Here is a 22,325-nt window from a genome sequence, read left to right as displayed (position 1 = left end):
TCTCAGTCTTTCGCCAACCCCTGATAAGACTCCCCATTGGCACAGCTATAAAGCTGACATATCAGCTGAGTGGCCAGGCCAAGACCTCTAGCACCCTTCTGTCCAACCAGTGCTTTGTGCCCCTGCCCAAGTACCTGACACACTGAGGTTCAATTTATACACACATGCATGCACACACCTGGGTTTAGCCTGCATTGCCAGAGAGATCTAATGTTTCAGGTTTGCATTACTACCTGTAAAATGCACAGACCATCTACTGTTACCTGCAATACTTAACAGGGCACCCCTTCCTCAAAAACAGTAACTAGTGCATATGAACCCAGTTTCCCAGTTATTAATGCTTCTGTCCTTTACAGAACTAAAGGAAGCTACCATTAACTATGCATCCTCAAATCTGTGGTGCTAAACAATGGGAATAGTTTCCTAGTTACATTAGGGAATAACCCCCCCCCCCCTCCACCATTAGTTCAGGAAGTCAAGTTTAGATAAAGAAGCTTAATTTGTTGTGTACCCATTTACTGCAGCCTACAGTTCTTTGAATGCAGTAAGTGCATCATTTAACCTTGTTTTACAGTTGTGCAAGTACTACACAGAGTCAAGCAGCAAAAACAAGCCACCCTGGTGGACTCCTGGTATTAATAGATTGCACAACAAAAGAAAAAAGTCCCTCATTAGTCTAAACGAGCGAATCAGAGAACTAAGCAAGAGACTCAAAAGTGAAGAGTAACCATAAAGCCTTTCAGTTATGTCTGCAATCTCCAGGGCAACACCTAATAATGTGTGGAATTAGTTGTAAATGGCATCAACTATACCCGGTCAGACGATATAGCAAATCTGCCAACAGATTCAGCTCAGATTTAAACTCCCCATCACCACCAGTTCTACCCCAAGAAATGTCTTACACCAATCACCAAAAAATAGGTCACCACTCATGCTCTCTAAAGCTGAGAACACTGCTTCAACAGGGTCCGACGATACACCGGGTTGCCTCTAACAGGCCCATTAGGATCTCTTACCAAAGTCTCTGGATTGCCTTTGTGGAAGACAGCAACAGTCGTTCTTCTGCATAAAGGGGGACCATCTAATGACACATACGTTTGACTAGTCTTGTATTCAAGGCCATGGAAAGAATAATCATGGACCTGATAAATAACATACAAAAACCTCCAAACGCTGGAGCCGACTTAATTCAGCTTTGTCAAGGGCAGGTCACACCTACTGAATCTGGTGGATTTCAGTGAGAAAGTCACAAGGCCATGGATAAGGGTAAAACAGTACATACCTTGATCTGGCCAAGATCTTAGTCTTTCAGCTTCACCACTTGGGGGTTGCCAAGGCATTTGACAATTCCCCATATCAGATATAACTGGCCTGTGGACAGGACATGTGGTTAAAATGGGTGAATCCAAATACATCAAGAGGCCAGTTCGTAGTGGTGTGCCACAGGGCTCAGTCCTGGGACCACGTCTGTTCAAAATGTGCTTCAATTAAGTCAATGCTAATGTGGAAGGCATTGGGGTTCAAAGTTTGCTGATGACTGCAAGATGGGGGCAATCACTGAATCCCCCCCCCCCCCCCAGATAGATATCCTTCAGGTCAGCCCCCCCCCCCCCCCCCCCCAGATAGATATCCTTCAGGTCAGGCCTACACAAGATAAAGGACTGGTGCCAGAACACCCTTAAGTAGACTCAGAGGAGAGATCCTGAGGGGTGACCTATGCCTGACCTACAAGGCACTCAAATACAGTCCTGATGGAACAGCTATAAATTTGCAAGTCAAACAGCACGACAGTCACTGGATCCAAAATCTAAAATGTAGTCAGACACCAACAGAATATGGGGAGACAGAGCACGCGACAGAGGCGTTTCTCAAGAGATTGCCCCTTCTTTGGAACAGACTTCCTATTCATGTTAAGCAGAGCAATTTGAATCAATGGATGGGGAAATCACAAATTCCCACCAGTGGTAGTGAATATGTCCCGATGTGCATAAGTAATCTGCAAGGGACTCGCGGCATAGGCACAAACCCATGCCGTCCTCTTGCCCCTAGGGGCCACATGTTGAATAAAATCAAGGTATATTGGCCAGGCTTGTAAATCTTCTAATGGACCCATCAGAAGGAAGCAGAGCCCTGAAAGGATAAAGCTAGGAACAAAAAAAGTCTACACACTCAGGGGGAGGGAGTGGCTGTAGCAGTGATCTTTCAAAATTATACTTTCACAGTTGAAACATGCTTAATATTGATCACTGATGCAGTAGCCTTAGCTATATGGCTAGATTATCATAGCCAACTACATTTGGGAGGTGGAAGGAGAAGAGGTCAGGAGCTCTTTGAGAATGTCCTAGCAAAGACAGATCAGGCCTCAGAGAAAAAATTATCAAGTTTATACTGCTTTGTAAAAGTACAGATAGAACCAAGTAGTAACCTTTTGAAAATTTCTAGAATTCAGCCCTCTCCAAAAAGCCATCGGTGAAGCAAAGGCCCTGGTAAAGTGAGCCTTGACCCTCCTGGAAAAGTTTTTGTTATGGCGAGCATAGAAAAGCCTTACACTGCCATTTGGAAATAGTCCGTTTTGATGTAGGTTGTCCCTTCTTAGCTTCACAAGAAACGAACAACTGATCCAAACATCTGAAGAGAAACTGAGTATCCTCTCCCCCCTTATTTTTAGGTTCAGGGAATATGGCTTAAAATAAATTCTGATGCCACTTTAGACATAAAAAAGGATTATTTCTCAAAGAAAACCTGTACCTATGGAAAATGAGATGCAGCTCAGATATACTGATTGCTCTGAGCTCTGCAAGAGGGTAACAGTTTTTCATGTTAAGAACCTCAAGTCAGCCACATTAACTGGTTCAAATGGCCCCAAGTGTCAGCTTCTCTATCAAAATAGATCTCAAGGAGGGGCCCACCAGTTTTCTTGGAAAAAACTCTTAAGCAACCCCCCCTTTTCAAAAATATTCTGACATCAGACTGCATTGAAAGAGGAGGATCGGTGGGCAGTAATGCCGAAATGACCAATAAATTAACCTCAATAGAGGAATGAGATGTCACAGGATGGTAAATCACAAATAGCGTAAAACCAAACAACTAGTCCCGAATGGGTGCTAGTTATGTTGTTGGCACCAACTAGAAAACAGTTTCATTTGCTAATATACAATTTTCTAGTAGCACGCTTTCTTGCCTCCATTAGTATCTGCTGCATGCCCTCAGGGTGGCCAAAAGGAATTAAGACCCCCCCCCTTCTTGTGTGAGAGCAGATCGAGTCCGTGAGCAAGTTTGTGGTAATTTCCCCTGGTCATTTCCAAAAAGAAGGGAGACCCACAGTTGCCTGGGCCAAAAGTGAGTCAACCTAAATGATCTTGGGGGATTCCTGCTGGCTATTCATGGAAAAAGCATACAGGAACATTACTGCTCAAAGGGGGTAAAAAGCAACCATCTTCCAACCCTTCTTTCATGGAGTCCTGGAACAATCTTGCCAGTTGACTGAACTCCCCACAGTTCGTAGAAGACCTCCTGATCTAGTCTCCATTCATGAGAGTCTGCCCTGGTCCTACTCAATTTTGCTCCGATGGAATATAGGATGTTTGTAGAAGGGGGACTGTGCTGAAAAGCTAACATGGCCAGTTTGCAAAGGGGGTACAACCTGCTTCCCCCTTGCTTCTTGGTATACAACATTACTGTGGTATTGTCTGCAGCTACCTAAAGTCCTGGGGACCAAATTGTTCAGAGTTGACTGCACATCAGGATAAGCATATCCTTGATATTTATGTGCCCGTCCTTGGTGTCCCACACCCCTTGAATTTTTAATCCTCCTGAAACAGCTCCAGGCAGAAACAAAAGCATTCATGATGACATGGCTGCTCTGGAGCAAGAAGGAAGAAGGGGAAACCTGGATTTAAGGACATCTGTTGTCTCCGATAAGTTCTCTTCTGACAAACTCCAGCATTAGAATTTAAAAAAGATAAAGGATGCTGGAACCAGAGATTTCAGACACCACTGTATCTCATGTCGAGTATTGCCAGGATCATATCATAGATGCCATGAGACCCAAAATCCTGTGGTATTCCCTCACAGTGACCAAAGTGAGTGGAAAACCTTAGAAATACAGATATTTTTCCCTAGTGGAAGAAAAGCTCTTTGAACGGAGGGGTTTATTGCCATCCTAGGAACACAGTCCTGTGGGAGGAATACTTCAATGTTCTCTTGGAAATCCCAGCTCGTGTAAGCCATCTTTCCTCCCCAAGAGAAATTCCTGACATTTTGAAAAAGTGTAAATATGCAGGGGGAAATGTGAATACCCTGGAGCTATTACTGGAGAGAGACACTTTATGAACACTCTTGGTCCAGTGGATAGCCCAAAGGGGATGGCAGATAACTGATAAGGCTGTGTGTGCGTGGTGTGTGTGCGCGTGTCACATCAAGAGCATCTGAAGTGTGGATGAAGAGGCAAGTGGCAAGCATTTTTTTACCAGGAAACTTAAGAGGAAGAGGTAACAGGGTTTGAATTGACATAATTTTGAATTTGGGTAGTACCACAACAGGTTTAGGAAAGAAAGATCCAGAACAGGTCTCCAAGCATCTTCTTTACTGCTAACACCCTTAAATAAAAAAGTTCCACCAGAGAAGGAGGAACTGGTTCTAGCACACCTTGGAACAGCACATGATGAAGAATAAGTGGAAACAAAGTCTTACCTGGAGTTTTAGGAATGACCCCCTGGAAAGGAAGAATTTCCTTCCACTGCCATGAGTAACCTTGACGAAGGACTGTCAGAACCCATTTGTCTGAACCTACCTCTTCAGAAAGGAGACAGATTCAGACTTCATGGAAGAAAAAAGGGACAAAAATGGGAGGGGATCACAAGATCTATTGAACAGGTCATTCATATGGACTGTTCTTGGAGATTTAGAGACGTCTTTTTGGAACTCCCCTTGCCACTTCTTTTTAAACATCCCTTGCCACTTCTTTTAAAACATCTGTTTACCCATATTTTGTAGAGACTGTTTATTCTGCTTTTTGCAGAAACTTTGAGAAAGAAAATCTCCTGGACAATTTGGAAAAGGGCTGAAAATTAATCAAAAAACTGATGAACAGGGCCAGATCTCCTCTGCAAAACCAGGCACAAACATTAAATTTCTACCTACAGGTGAATTTAAAATCTCACATTTTAACATCTAGGAGATTGAGAATGCAGCCATTCAAACATCCTTACAACATTACCAGTGGCCATACCTCGGTAGCAGCATCAGACTCACACACACTGCAAACAAGCAGTGCCCTATGCAATAGAAGAAACCAAGTTGTTACATAGTTACGTGATGGAAGTTGAGGGAATCGAACCTTGCACCACTGATCACAAGAGATTTTCCTCAGAAGAAAAAATTGCAGATAAAGCATTCATACTTTCACAATTTGTCAAAACAAAACTACATACAAGCCAAACAACTTAAAGTTATGACAATCAAAGTTGCATAATAAACTTTTCCCATACCTATCAATTTCCCCATCCTTATCAGAAAAGGTAGGATTGGAATTGACTAGATGCTTAGCAGCAGTGGGTTCAACTATAGCCACAGCAGCTGGGTCAAGTTTGGGAACAGTTTACAAAAATTTAAAAGACTGAGAAACCTTTTACTTACTATCCACTAGCCTGCCTTTTATTTAGGGACAACTGGCTGTCGTGAAATAAAAAGGCAGTTAGTACTACACATCCTCTAAAGCAAAACAGGAGGAATAGATATAGGATCTGGAAAATCATTGGTGCCCCCCCCCCCTGAAAACAGTGGCACATTCTAACAATAGACTTCGAGAAAAAAGAAAAACCTCCCACAGGGGGGGTCCATGATCCACCCCTGCATATTCCTGTTCAGATTCAGGATCTGAAATCTCTTCAGGAAGAGGTAGCCCCCACTATCTTTTACCAGAAATTGCTTTGCAAGAAATCAATAGCCTGAATTAAACCCTGAGCCAGACCCAGTAAACTACTCATCCAAAAATTTAGGAGGAACAGGCACGCTTATTTTTCCGTTTCTTTTTGGCTGTTTCCTCAGGGATGGGCACAGCATTCTAACAGGAAGAATTTCCTGTTCTCTTTCACAGGACCAACAAGAATGGGTCTCCACTGCCCACTGAGGGGACCCCAACAGGAGCAGTGGGTGTGGCTAACAGCTACTCAGTACAGGCTGTAGGTGCTACAATGAAGTGATCTAGGATAAAAGAGAAGTGGTCTGAGGTACAACAAATGGCCACAGCAGACTCTTCCACTTCAGACTGAGGCAGACCACTAGCCAGCTGTGTGGTGCCAATGGCTCTTTGTTCAACCTTTTATTTTTCTAGCACAGAGGACAGTTTGGTGGTCAAAACAAAAAAATACCAACTCTTTCCAATGCAACTACAAATTTAAAATCACCTTTTTCATAGAAAACAAACACTATGCCAGCCCCACAAAAGTAAAAAAATCAAAATTCTCATCTTGGGACCGTGTTAGCATTTTGCTTCTGGTGAGAGGAGAAGCAAATTAGCATTGTATCCCAACAAAGTGAAGCTGTGGTGAGACCAGCATTAGTAGCAGCCATTCATGCAACTCCCTTCTTTTCATCCTTTTTGACAAGCTAATTCTTTGTTTTCAGTAAGTACTGTTTGATTTATTTCTAACTTCAGAATTGAACCTAAATACTTAACATTTTCAGGGTCTACGTATTAGTTTCCCTCTCAAGTGTTTGGCAGTGCTCTGTAACAGATTGACACCTTGAGTAACATTTTTTCCTATAAAAAAGTACAATTGAAGTTTCTCTAATACCTAGCTGCACACAGGACTAGTTTGCAGTGACATGCATTGCCCCCTACAGCTGCAAACCAGATGCTCCCGACAGTGATTGATATTCTCACTCCAACTGTCTCATCAATAAAAAAGGGTATGTTGCCAAGGATATGAACTTTCCTACTGTCCCATTAACGGCTTGGTGGATATGAGCATCCTGAGGCAATGCAGAAATTGCTGCAGGTTTACTGAAAACCAGTTAATTCTCAAACAAACTGGTATGGTATGTGAGAGATGTATTTACACAACGTCACTTGAGGCAAAGCTCTCCCATAAAAGTACTTAATGGCCAGTAAGGCTGTCGGTAGTACACACGCTGCACCCATCATGCACAATTCAAAGTGGATATATCGACCCACAGGTGCTGAGGCACTTTAACTGTAACCTTCCTAAACCACAAAGACCTCCTAGACGAAATACACAAACACCCTCAGCAGCATCAAATGCACTCCTTCCAAACACCCACATCAACACATAGAGCTACATCTCATGGAGCCACTACATTTAAGCCCATAAGGCAAGCCACCACACAATCCAACATTCTAGTCATTGAAGACTCCATCGTGAGGCACACTGATGTCCCTCTCATCAGGCTGAGGAAGAAGTCATGGTCAATCGCTTATCAGGGGCTAGGAGCTGGCACATACGCAGGCACTTGGGTCACTGGAAAACAATTAGCAATATGACTCATAGTCCATGTGGGAGTAAATTATCAGAGATGTACCTCTCTACACTATATGAATAGAGACATCATGGAGCTCTCAGAATGCGTCTCTCAGGCTGGTAGGAGTCTAGCATTGAGTAGCATTTTACTTCCTCCAAGATGATGCCACAACATCAACAAAAAACAGACTTTAATAATTGGCTTAGTTTCTGGTGTCATTCTAAGGGGGTGCAATATTTGTCAGCATGGAAGGAGATGGTCAGACCATGCTGCTTTGCCAGGGATGGTCTGCACCTCTCCGCTCTAGGCTTTCGAATATTAGCTGCAACACTGTGTTCCCCCACAGTGCTTTTTTAGCCAATGCCAAACTGAAAGCACTTCAGACATCTTCTTTCGGCTGATCCCGTTAGGGGTCGCCGCAGCAGATAAACAGTTTCCATTTCTTCCTGTCCCCTGCAGCTTGCTCCAACCACTTGCATGTCCTCTCTCACCACATCCATAAACCTTATCTTAGGCCTTCCTTTTTTCCTGTTACCTGGAAGCTTCATCCTTAGCATCTTTTTCCCAATATACTCTGCATCCCTCCACAGCACATGTCCAAAGCAACATAATCTTGCCTCTCTGGCTTTGTCTCCAAACCTTCCAACCTGGGCTGACCCTCTAATATACCTATTCCTAATCCTGTCCATCCTCATCACACCCAGTGCAAATCTTAACATCTTCAACTCTGCCACGTCAAACTCGGACTCCTGCCTTTTTGTCGATGCCACGTCTCCAAACCATATAACATAGCTGGTCTCACTACCCTCTTGTAGACCTACCCTTTCACTCTTACTGGTACTCGTCTGTCACAAAAATCAATCCTGACAGTCTTGTCCACCCACTCCATCCTGCCTGTACTTTCTTCTTCACCTCTCTTCCACACTCACCATTACTCTGAACTGTTGATCCCAAGTATTTAAACTCATCCACCTTCGCCACCTGTACCCCCTGGATCCTCATCATTCCTCTATCCACCCTCTCATTTGCACACATACATTCCGTCTTGGTCCTGCTGAGCTGAAAGCACTTCTGACATAGCAAATCAAAACAAAGAAATCTAAAAGGTTATTACTGTTTGATGCTAGGAAAAACAAAAAAAAAACTCCACTCGCTCAAAGCTCTTTACCCTAGAGAATGTTGGCGTCTGTGCTGTCATGGAGACATGTTTTAAAGCTACACAGAGCACAACAACATTGCTAGGTTATAATGCCATCCACACATTTAGGCCAGTTATTTCACAGGCAGGGACTAAAGGTGGAGGCGTCTATTTACATCAGAGATGAATATACTTCAAGACTGGTCAAACAGGACAATGCTCTTGAGCTGCTCCATGTTCAAATCACAAAAGGCAAAATCCAATGCCACTTCCTTGCAAGCTATAGGTCCCCCACTATACACAGGAAACCCATACCATGTATTTAAACTTATTAGAAACATTAACCATCCAAGCAGGCACCATATTCATGGGTGACTTAATTACACCACTATTAACTGGGAATACTATAAGACACCAAATGTACATGCACAGAGATTCCTGGATTTTGTAAACAAAAACTCCCAGGACCAGATAGCCAATACACCAACCAGGGATGCAACCATACTGGATCTGGTCCTCACTATATGGGAGTGTGCTGCACACCCCCCTACTGCAATGCCTTCCCTTGTAAGGCAAGACCACAAAATGGTCTCCTTTGAAGTAAAAATAAAATCTGAATCCCCAGCTAAACCTGGAATACTCAGGAACTATTCTAAGGCTAACCTCCTGCTATTAAGCGAGAACCTGGCAAAATGTCAAGCCACCATAAACCCCGAGAACACTGCTGCCTATGCAGAACCGTTTACAGAAACAGTGTACAAGCATGTTAATAGCTGCACAGAGGCAGCTGTACCCACTAGGATGTACAGAACTAACAAAAAACAAGATACTCTGGCGGAAGCACAAATTCAATAGGCTGTATAACAGGAGAAAATCATGGCAAAAATTACGAGATGCAGCACCCACAGCAGGATAACAGCACTCTCAAACTAAACAACCCAGAAGACAAAGTCTACCAAAGCCAAATTTGAGGCAAGTTTGGCCTCCCAGACAAAGGACAACCACAAACCATTCTTTAACTATGTCCACAACCTCAGAAGCAATACACAATTGTGTGTGGAGCTCATTGTAGATGGAGCCATCTATACTGAGCCAGAAGACATAGCCCAGTGGACAGCCAAGTGGCTCACAGGACCCAGGAAGTTAGAATTGGGAGTTCACATCTACAAAGAGGTCAGTCAGAAGTTGAGTCCTTCAAGGATCAGTCCTTGGACCGCTCCTTTTTGGCATTTGCTTCTCAGAAGTCAAAGGTCAACGTCAGTCGTCTCTGGCTGACTAAATTTGCAGAGGATGGCAAATTAGGAGCAGTCATTGATCTCACACCAACACAAATGCTCTCCAGGAGGGACTGACAGACAAAACTTGTGTGAGAGTCACAGACTAAAACTAAATGCCAAGAAATGCATTTGGGAAGTCATCCATCCCTGGTAACTATCATACTAACAACACACCCCTTAGAGTTATGGATAGTAATCTAGCCTTTGACCATCATCTGTCTACAGTGATTAGGAAATCATTCTGTAGTGCACAACTTGTAAATAAAGGTATGGCAACAAAATCCAAGGAAGTCATTGTTCCACTGTATTCAGCATTCAGAACTATCGTATAGTACAATGCCCCCTTTAGTATGTACCTAACCAGGTATATCCAAAAATTGGAACGTCCACAGGAGGTTCCTCACTAAAAGAATTACAGGGCATAAGTAAAATGTCCTATGCAGACCACCTCAAGGCCCTATCCCTGTATTGTCTCCTACAAGGTTTTGAGGGGAGATCTATACCTGGCATACATGGCAGTGTCAGACCCCTACTCTGATGGGCCTCCTGCCTGTGATGTAAATAGGTCTGGCTGGACAGAGAGGTATGCATCCCAGAGACTGTCATGTCTATGGAACAGGCTCCCCATCTATATGAAGCATAGTTTCTCCTTAACACAATTCAAGTACAATTAGACAATTGGATGGGAAGTCAAAAATTCATCCGAAATTATATCTATATAACTGTGGTGAAAGTGATGCATAGAATCACATTAGAGACCCAGGACAGAGTGCTGCTCGCTATTTTTTTTTTTTTTTATCTGCAACTGCTTACCTATCAGCTGAGGTCCCTTCTCACTAATGTGTTGTCCAATTGGCCCAGTATCTGCAAACACTAGTAGTTGATTCAAGACATTTTCCTGTATGCAGTAGCTATTTGCACAAGTGCTTACTCCTCTCTGTACTCTTCTTTTCTAGACCTAATCCGCTGCAAAAACACCTTTACCTTTAACCTGACCGGTGGATACATTGTTATATGAAAAGCGCAGTCCAAGTCTGAACTGTCCGCAAACACAAACAGCTAAAGTTGTGTGTGTCTACCTGTTTTGAGCCAATATTCATTATCCCCTGGAAAGCACTCTGCTTTGGCTTGTAAGCAGGCCCCCACCTCAAATCTTCCATTTCTCTTTTATTCCCTTCTGAATAGTATCCATAACTGATCAAATACTGTGTGTGTGTTAAGAGCACAGCAACCTACAAATACAAGGTTATGCTGTTTTCCTACAGACAGAAAGTTATGCTATTTTTCTATCAGATAAATGGTTAAGAAATCTATGACTTAAAGCAGTTCTTGGTCAATTCTGAAACGCAAAATTGCCTTTGCTTGGATCTTGGCTCATCCCACTCCAGCCGCCCTCACTATGCTCAGGCTCACTCTGTCCCCTCCCTGACCCCATATCACACCCCAATAGTTAAACTTGACCAAACCACACCCACCAGAGCTCAAACTTCCCAGAGCTCAAACTTCCCAATCTGCTATTGTAATTACAACCAACTCCTCCCATTACAAATTACTAGCCATCTACAATACATTTGTGTCTACACACACAAAAGGGACTACCCAATAGAAACATACCTGGTAAACACCCCAAACATTTCATACATAACTTCTAACACTGAATATGTGACATTATAAAACACCAATACCTTAAGCAAGCATTTATCTTCCCTCAATGACCATCTTTTTTTCAATGTCCCACTTAGCCATAGCACCACTCCCGCACCCAAAAGATCCAATCACAAGCTCATCAGCCCCACCCACACAATCCCCCCCACTCCCCTTAGCCATCTTCCACTTTAGAACTAGCTTGACTAATCCCCATAGCCGCTCTGGTCACCACCCTACTACAATTTCCCCAATACCACAATACTCAAGCGCCATTATGCCTCTAAAACCCCACCTCCTTTGTACTCCTCCCTCTTCTTCTCTTCCTAACCTACCTTCACCAGTCCTCCAAATTTTAATCACTCTCCCTCCTTTCATATAACTTCTACATACCCCACACGTTAAACACCCCACAACCACTATAAATCACCTCATCGATATTTCTTCAATAGCAACCTCCTATTCCCTTATAAACTCATTCATGTTCACCGTCTCTCATCCCCTATCCCTAACAACCCTACTACAACACCCAACTCTCAAAACAGGATACTAAGCACACTAAATTCCTGTCCCCATATTCATCAACTTATTATCAACCTTCTTTCTGGTGACATTCCCCCAAACCCTGGTCCCGCTCCCTCCTCATTCAAACCCATCCCTTCCCTCTCCCCCACTTATCCTGCAAATGCCTCCTTTTCACAACATTGAATGCTCGAAGCTTATGCAACAAGATTCCATGCCCGACTCCAACATAACCACCCAGACATCCTATCCATTACTGAAACCTGTCTAAAGCCACACATAAAAGATCTTGAAATCATCACCCCCCAAACTACAATACAATTAGAAATGACAGGACCCTCAAATATGGTGGAGTAAAGCTACACCTCCTCCCTTACAGTTACTCCTTCACCAAACCCATACCCCAGTTCACCAGTGCCGAACTAACTCTGGCCCTCCTCCAGATGAATAGAAACACCACACACATGTACAGCCACTCTTTACATTCCCCCAAGAGGCAGTATCCCCATTCGTGAGGATATCGTCTCCTGGTTCTCCTCTAACATTACCAACGAGACCATAATCCTCGGTGACATTATCAACTGGACCGATATTCAATCTCCTACTCCTCCACATAAACTTATACAACTTCTCACAACTAATAAACTACTACCAGGCCCTCAAAACACTTCTTTGGTACTGCATCTCGACAGAGGTATCCTACCTGATACTCTTAGCAATCATCTTCCCTCCTTTGCTCATCGCCTTCCCTCCTCCTTACGACTATCCCACACTTGTATCTCCTCCCACTCTCTCAAAAACTTCAACCCTGAAGCCTTCTCTGGCTCTCCAACACACACAAACTGGAGTACTCTAAAAACCCTCTCCCTAGATAATGCACTAGCCTACTTTAATACTTTAAACCTGTTAAATATCCCTTCAGAAAATAAAATTGTCCCATGGTTAAGCAAAGAAACTACAACCATTATGCATCTCTGTGACAAAGCCTGGAAACGTTACCAGAAAAATAAAACCCATACTACCCTGACTGAATATAAGCTACTACGTAAAGTATTTCTCCACCCTTCAAAATAACCACAAGACCAACCCCAAAAATTCTGGAATAGCATCTTCACCCTCCTCAATCCTGCCTAAAAAGAGACAACCCCTGCCCTGACCCAAATGTCCCAGACCTCTCTTTAGCCACCAAATGCAACTTCTCCTCTACAGATTCTATACCAAAACTAACTACTTCCTTCCCCAACAAAGCTTCACTTCCACCACCTCCTCTCTCCCCTACACTACCACCTGCCAACTACCCTTCCTTCACTATCAAACCCATTCCTATCTCCACCACAAAAAAAAAAAAAAACTCCTTTGGAAACTGAAACCATGCTCAAATGCCCGATTACCTTCCTTCCTACTTCCTCAAAATTGCTGCCAATTCCATCTCCTTTCTAATAAACCGCTCAATCCAAGAAAACTATGTACCCCTACTCTGAAAAAAATGCCTATATATCATTCCCCCTCACAAAGGAGGTAACATTCACAATTTCTGGCCCATCGCTATCTTATCTCCTACTCAAAATTTCTAGAAAAAAGTGTATCCACCTTCAACTTCTACCCTACCCCACAGCCAACCACCTTACCCCGACAAAACAGTTTTAGACCTGGCCACAGTATCACAACTGCTCTCCTCTCCTTCCTTGATACTGTCAAAGCCCATGATTCCAGCTGTATAGTGTCCAACCTGCTTCTGGACTTATCCAAGGCCTTTGACACCATCTCCCATAACCTTCTCCTATCTAAACCTATCAGACTCTTCTGTCAACTGGTTTTCTAATTACTCCTCCAATAGACAAGCTGTCAAATGAAGAAAAAAAAACTCCTCCTTCCTTAATACACCTACAGGTGTACCCCAGGGTTCCATATTGGGTCCCCTACTGTTCAACATTTGAATTCCACCAAAACATTCCTAGTGCTAAACTGATCCAATATGCAGATGACTCTACGAATATCTGCTCTGCCACTTCAGTCTCCACTCTCTTAAAAACTAACTCAGGATACTTCCTCTTATACTGAACATTGTGACAACCACCTATCACTCAACGCATCAAAAACTAAAATTATGTTATTTTCCCCTTCAAAAAGTACCATTACGGACAAGAACTCATTCTCCATTACTTGTCAAAACAATACCTCTCTCAAGGTAGCCCTCCATGTAAAGCTTCTAGAAGTCCTTATTGATGACTCACCTAACCAGTTTAACCAATATAACCAATACAAAAAACTAGGCATGCTGTACCGCCATAACAGCTACATCACTCCCACCACTAATATTGTACTTTAACACCTTCCTCATTCCTTCTCTTCTATATGGTAGCCACTTCTTACCAACCTTCAATCTTCTCTAAAAACAAAGCTATCCTTCTGTTATAACAAAATTTCTGCTACCGGCTATAATCTTCCTCCCACCACTGCAATGCCCTACAAACTAAATTGCCTCGAACTTCCCAACCATATTACCTACAGGTCCATAAACTCATCTTTAATCCCTCCGTCTGCCCCTCCCTTGCCTCCTCCTTCAAAATGAACCTATCCAATGGACTTCTAAAGTTCCAACTGCACAGGTCTGCTAGTCCTCCAGGCAAACATCTACCATCCTTATCCCTAGCTAGCCACTGGAACTCCCTGCCACCTCTTATTCGCACTACAGACAATCACTCTACCTTTAAGACCCTGCTTTATTCCCATCTCAAAATCCTCTGGGAATGTTCCTGCTCTCATCCCACGATTCACCTCTTTTCCCCATTTCACTCTTACTTCTCTCCATCATACCGAGCTTCTGACTACTACCATCTTCACTTCTCATTTACTCCTACTCTTGTTCTACTTTTTTTCTTATTATCCCATCCTTCCTACATTAAACAATTAACTCCTCTTAATCCCCTATCTTACATGAAGAACTGTAATGTCAACCCAGTGTTATTTCACATTGCACCAATGGATTTGTCTTAATTTAATTGACGTGCGTGTGCTGTGTAATTTTACCCTTTGCTTTTTTGACCATTTTCACTACAATCGTGGATTTTTTGTCATGTTGAGCAATACCATCATTTTTCAATAGTATTACATAAATGTAAATGCATTGTCTTCATGTTAAATTGTTATTCATGGAGCTTTTCTTCCCAGGATTCCATTGAAAACAGGCCCTTCTTGGCCCAATGGACTATCCTGGTAAACAAGCTGTAAAATAAATAAAATAAAAATCCCTGGTTTGGCACCTATGTCTCTTATGGACATAGGTAACCTCATCTCCCAAAGTCCTGCCAACACTTAAGGGTACCAGAACTAGTCATAGATTTGGGGTGCATGGCTAAGCTTAAAAAGGCCCTTGTGGTAGTTAGCCTAGTAAACGCCCATGAACAAATTTCTCCACAGAAAAAATATTTTAGTTACTTTACACCACTTTTAAAATTGACAGAAAAAAAAATTCCATGACAGTCCAAGAAAGTTATGTCATAGGGGTGCTGTGTTTTACTGCAGAGGATAGGACTAAAACAGCAACACACACAAAACAGAAGCCCCCTCAATGAAACTCATCTGCCCAGCAAATGAACAGCACACGCAGCCTGTTGCAATTCACCAAAAGCCTTAGAGAAGCACTCTCTTGCAGCAGTAAAGCTCCACATCAACACATGCAGCTACATACATCTCATGCAGCCTCTAGTTCCAAGCCCATAAGGCAAGTCACCACACACTCCAACATTCCAGTCATTGGTGACTCCATTGTGAGACACACTGATGTCCTCATCAGGCTGAGTAAGGAGAAAGTTATGGTCAGTTGTTTACCTGGGGCTAGGATCCACTAAGTTACGCATGCACTCACAATTACCAATAGGACTCAGTCATAGTCCACGTGGGAGTAAATGACCCAAGACATACCTCCCTAAACTAGATGAAGGGAGACATCATAGAGCTCTCGGAATGAGTCTCTCGGGCTAGTATGAGCTTACCATTGAGCAGCATTTTACCTTCTCCAAGGATGACACTACAATACAAACAAAAGATTGACTTTAATAACTGGCTTGGTTTCTGGTGTCATTCTAAAGGGGTGCAATATTTGTCAGCATGGAATGAGACGGTCAATAGAGCACACTGCTTTGCCAGGGATGATCTGCACCTCTCCCCTCTAGGCTTACAAATTAGCTAAAACACTTTTCCCACACAGTGCTTTTTTAGGCAATGGCAAACACAGCACTTCCGACATAGCAAATAGAATTTAATGGTACTACCGCTCACTGCTAGGAGGCTAAACAAAAATCCACTCCCTGGAAGCTCTTTTTACCTTGCAGAATGCTGATCTGTGCAGTCTCAGCAATGTGGTTTAAAGCCGCGCACAGTACACCAACAGTGCAGGGTTATAATGCACTCCACACATTTAGACCAGCTACTTCACAGGCAGGGACAAGGTGGAGCTGTCTGTATTTACATCAAAAATAAATATACTTTAAGGCTGGTCAAACAGGACAATGCATTTTAACTGCTGCTCCATGTTCAAATCACCACAGGTAAAATACAATACCACTTCCTTGCAAGCTACAGGTCCCCCTCTATGACCCAGAAAAAACATACCATGTATTTAAACTTGACACACCCAACCCAATACCATATTTATGGGCGACTAAAATTACCCCACTATTAACTGGGAATCCTATACAACATCCAACGTACATGCACAGAGATTCCTGGATTTTGCAAACACAAACTCCCTCGACAAGATAGTCAATACACCAACCAGGGGTGCAACCATACTGGATCGGATACTCACTAACATGGTAAAGTGCTACACACACCCTACTGTAATGCCTTCCCTGGTAAGGTCAGACCACAAAATGGTCTCCATTGAAGTAAAAATAAAACCTGGACCATCAGCTAAACTGGGAATATTCGGGAACTATTTTAAGGCTAACCTCCTGCTATTCAGTGGAAATTTGGCAAATTTTCAAGCCCCTATAAACCCTGAAAACACTTCTGCATATGCAGAACTGTTCACAGAAACCCTGTACAAGCATGTTCAATGCTGCAGTGAAGCAGCTGTACCCACCAGGAGGTAGTACAGAACTAACTCAAAAAACAAGCCACCCTGGTGGAATCACAAAAACCAATTATGTATAACAAGGGGAAGAAAATCATAGCAAAAATTAGGAGGTGCAGCACCCAGCAGGATAAAACCACTCAAACTAACAAAACTCAGAGGACAAATAAAGTCTACCAAAGCCAAATTTGAGGCAAATTTGGCCTTCCACACCAAGGGCAGCCACAAAGCATTCTTTAGCTTTCTCCACAACCTCAAAAGGCAATACACAATTGTGGGCAGAACTCATTGTAAACGGAACCACCTATACCGAGCCAGAAGATAGAGCAAACCTCCTGGCCGATGAATTCAGCTCCAACTTTATTCCTCTCTCCCCCTCAATCTTCCCTCAGGAAAGATCATCAAATACAACTCCCCCTACTAATCACTAGGGAACAGGTCCTTAATGCTCTCTCGAACAACAAGAACACTGCATCAATGCACCCAAACAATATCCCAGGATGCCTTCTAAATAGCATGAAGCATGACCCAGCACGCCCTCTGGAATTACTATGCAACTGCAGCCTCCAAACAGGCTTCGTGCCTCATGAATGCAGAATGCCAACAGTCATCCCTCTGCACAAATGTGGGCCATCTACAAACCCTGGAACCTACAGACCCACTAGTCTTCTATGTCAAGCCATGGAAAGAAATCATAGAGATGGTCAGAGATATAGTAAATCTCCAGACACTGGACCCAACCCAGCTGGTTTCATCAAAGGCAGACCATGCCTATGCAATCTGGTGGACTTCTTTGAGAAGGTCACCAAAGCAATGGATGAGGGCAAAATAGTTCACACTGCCTAACTTGACCTAGCCAAGGCATTTGACACAATACCCCACTTGGACATTGTTGACAAACTCAACAGGTTAGGTACAAACCTGTACGTCACCCGGTGGATAGCCAAGTGGCTCATGGACAGGAGCCAGGAAGTTAGAATTGGGAGTCCACCTCTACAAAAGAGGCCAGTCACAAGTGGAGCCCATCAGGTACCGGTCCTTGGACTGTTCTTTTTGGCATCTACCTCTCAGAAGTCAAGGCCAATGTCAGTGGTCTCTGGCTGACTAAATTTGCAGATTACTGCAAATTAGGAGGAGTGATCATTGAATCTCTCACAGATGCAAATCTTCTCCAGGAAGGAATGCCACAGAAACAACTGGTGTCAAGAGTCATGGACTACAACTAAATGCCAAGAAATGCATAACAGTATCATTGGGAAGTCATCCATCCCAGGTAACTATTATATTGACAACACACCCCTTAGACTTGCTCCAGTTGTCAGAGACTTGGACACACAGCAATCTAGCCTTTGATCATCACGTGTCTACAGTGGTGAGGAAATCATTCTATGTTCTGCAACTAACAAACAAAGGTATGGCATCAAAGTCCAAAGAAATCATTGTTTCACCGTACTAGGCATTCACCAGCCCCATCATTGGATGTACAACGCACCCTTTGGTACGTACCTAACCAGCCATATCCAACAACTGAACGTCCACAGAGGTTCCTCACTAAAAGAATACAGGGCGCAAGTAATACGTCCTATGCAAACCGCCCCAAGGCCCTACCCCTGTATTCTGTCTCCTACATGCTTTTGAGGGGAGATCCATGTCTGGCATACAAGGCATTGTCAGACCTCACTCTGATGGACCTCCTGCATATCCACGTAATAAATAGTACCAGAATTACCCGTTCTAAAGACATAAACCTTGCCTGTGACATAAGTAGGACCTGTTTGAGAGATAGGTATGTATCCCAGAGACTACCCCATCTATGGAACAAGCCCCCCATCCATGTGAAGCAGAGTTCCTCCCTAATCCAATTCAAGTGTAACTTGGACAATTGGATGGGAAATTGGTACCCATGTCTCTGATGCAAACATGTATATCCTTGGCAGCAAAGAACCTATACAAGGCTACTACAGCAGAGATAAATATGATCATTTAACACACTGCAAGTTATTTAGTTTCATTTTATTTATGGCAACCCCATTGACATCAGTGTACCAAACTTAACCGAGACAAAAAATAAGCTTTCAATCAAAAATATTCCTGAACGCCAAGTCACATTCCTGGGATAGGTCTGAAATGGTCTTCAATTAGTTCATTATTCCAAAATAAAACGAGAAGAAAACAGTTCTGACATTACACATTCCAAAGCTGAAGCAGCAGAATCACCTCATATAGCTTGTCAACACCACTGCACACTTTCAGGGTGCCAAAGCTTGCCTTGCGCAAAAGGCAGCCAATGTGTTACCCCAATGTATTACTATACTGATAACACACAAGCTACAATCCATTTGTTTGCTTTCCCCTCTCCTTTTCTATTGGCCTGCTGCCCACCAGCCCAATTCACAAAATGTACATCATCCTACATCAGCACTTGCTCCCAAGAAATATTTAAATTTCCATACCAGTTTAAGTCAAACAAGTCACAGATTAAAAAATGACGGGACAGAGAGACTGTCAATGGGCTAAACACTTATGTCAACCTCCTTCCTCTCTAGATGGGTGGACTGACAACTGACTGGAATAATAAATTTTGGTTTACAAGGCCCATGACACACACACTGTCACACTGACAGACTACAGTCTCTCCTAACTGGCGATAGCACACCTAGTCAAACAGATTCCTTCCCCCTTCCCCACATATTAGCTGCTGTCCACTTCACACATCAAATACAAGTTAACATTGTTTCTTATTTGTAGTAGTTCAGCTAGTTTTACTTTTAATATATACTTATATAGTGTATTATTCGGATCTTACTAATGTAATTTCTGCATTGTCTCTTGTATTGTTTTAGAGCTTTTCTACAAATATAAATATTTAATAAATATTCTCCTCTGGTCTCCACTGAAAATGGGTCCCAAGCCCAGTTGGACTAACCCAGTTAACAAATGTCAATAAATAAAACTGGGTACAATCACAGCTTCCCCCTCCCACCCCAAGATTAAAAAAAGTAAGGTGGCACTTTCCCCCTCAAGTTTCTCATTTTTGAATGACACTCAGCATCATTTCAGAATTCTACTACTGTTTCACAACTGCTGTTTTAAGAAAGTAAAGCACTGACACCAATACAAAACTGGAGTAAAACATATAGCGCAACCTACTAAACGAAAGCATACACGCAATTCACTCTAGCACCCTGGTGACCTCAGTAATATTTTTCTCGATAAGGTGCAACAACCACTGTAAGCCACGCCACACGAAAAATGACCACTGAACTGTTTGAGGAAAATTCTCTCAATCATCCACACTTTGTAAGGTCAGACCCATACATCAACTGTACATTTTTTCGCAGAATGTCTAGATTTGTATCTCATATTTTGGTTTTTAATAAAAATTACGGTTTTCTGGCAAACTAATAGCAAATGAAGTTACAAAATAATGACAAACATTTGAGTTTCACACTTAAAACCCCTTCAGGAAAATCAAATTAATGCAAAACCTATTCCAACAACTTTTGAGTTTGCAAGAGCAATACTTAAAAAAACTATCACTATTTTGGGACTTTGTCCCACTTTTATTTATGAATATTTTCAGATTTTTATCTCCAAGAGGTTGAAAGGTCATCATCCCACATCAATCAATCCTCGTACATCTTTACGAGGAAGCTACTCTGAAAGGGTTCAAAGGTCACATCTACCAACTTAATGTATAAAAAATAGTTTATTAGCTGCTACATCCGAAACCATTATTTAACGGAGCACGGGTCCCCTTGTTAGGGGGGGCATTCATTAGTGAAAACTCAACATACCCATGAAACTATGATACAACCATCCGTAAAAGCAAGCCACAGGCACAAACATAAATCTAGTGCAACTTGCTTTCGCTACCGATCCTTTGCAAAGACTATAGATAAATAACGTTCCCGGTAAACTTCCCTATATTCAGAATCTGCAGAACCAAAGTCTCAGCTCGTTCAAACATAATGCTACGTTTTAATAGTAGTACAACTGTCTTAGTAATAAGAAAACTATACATTTAGGATAAAACATAATAATTAAACTATGCTTAAAGAGAAACTGTTACTGCCAAAATAGTTGTTGGCGAATGCTCCGAAAAAGAAACAGTGCCGTAGTAATGCTTACCTGCCACTGTTTAGTCCCAAAATGTGGGTCATATTGTGGGCCAAGTTTGTAATGGGTGACATCCGAGACTGGTCTCCCGAGAATAAATTCTTATTACAACCAATATTACGAGAACAGTGTTCAACCAAGGGAAGGCGCTGCAACTCCAGGCGAGAAGTGTGCTTTTCCTCGGAGATCAGGTCAGCCTCAATTCCATTCATGTTTTAAAGACCAAATAGCAACTGAATCTTGTTTTAAGACCCTCACTGATCAGATCAGCGCAAAGTTAACTTAAAGCAATAGACGTGAAAGATGTATTCACGGGATTTTGCAAGAGGCCGTGTGAAGGTCGTCTTGAATAAACTCGTATACTTTCTTGAAAAACACAGTAGGTCCAGATGAAAATCAAAAGAGTCAATGTAGATTGGAGTGCAGGCGATAGAATGCAATAGCAGCATCAAACAAAATAAAACAAAGGCTGAAGGCAAGTACTTAAGCATGCATATATTAATATGTGGACAAAGTGACAAAATGCATTGAAATAATAAAATAAATTAAAATAACTAAAAGCGAAAGCAGAAGCAGCAGAAAAAGCATAAATAAATAAAGAAGGCCTCTGCTTCTACATGAATATGGCTAATTAAAATAGTTCATTTATAGAGCTGTACCCTGGTAGATACATGCTAAGCCACACTTGGCCTCCTTGTATCTCCACTCCGCGAAAAATAACATCCTGTATTTATATTCGAAAAATAACACTGTAGAGCGGCAACTTAGAAACCAATCAATTCTGGGATTTCCTTTGACAGCTTGCACTCTAACCAGTCACAGCATCAAATTTGCAGAAGGCGGGGAAATCATATTACACCAATAAAATGACGCCTTTGTAAATCGAAGGCGGGACATCCAGCTATGGGGAAAGAAAAATAAAAGGACGAATACTGCTAACCAATACTAAAACATATCGTGACCCCAAATCTGTCGAACATCGGTGACGTTTTTCCACCGGCAGCCTAGCTACAGAGCATGTATACACCTAACTGTTTGTATTCTATTGGACTTAAAATAAGTAGGC

The 22,325-nt window shown here is 42.5% G+C and overlaps 1 protein-coding gene across 2 annotated transcripts in view; it reads right to left on the bottom strand.

Annotated features, from left to right (window-relative positions):
• Positions 1-21,972, bottom strand: part of CDC25B (cell division cycle 25B) — a 303,696-nt gene extending 281,724 nt beyond the window's left edge. For both annotated transcript variants that reach the window (XM_044064076.1, XM_044064077.1), the window contains exon 1: positions 21,272-21,972. In XM_044064076.1, coding sequence (XP_043920011.1) covers positions 21,272-21,471 — 200 coding nt within the window. In that variant the 5' untranslated portion in view covers positions 21,472-21,972. The remainder of the gene's footprint in view (positions 1-21,271) is intronic.
• Between the last annotated feature and the right edge of the window lie 353 nt (positions 21,973-22,325).

Source organism: Protopterus annectens, chromosome 2.part2, assembly GCF_019279795.1.
Source record: "Protopterus annectens isolate FY-2018-M chromosome 2.part2, PAN1.0, whole genome shotgun sequence".
Taxonomy (NCBI): domain Eukaryota; kingdom Metazoa; phylum Chordata; order Ceratodontiformes; family Protopteridae; genus Protopterus; species Protopterus annectens.
This window is presented reverse-complemented; position numbering and strand designations above follow the sequence as displayed.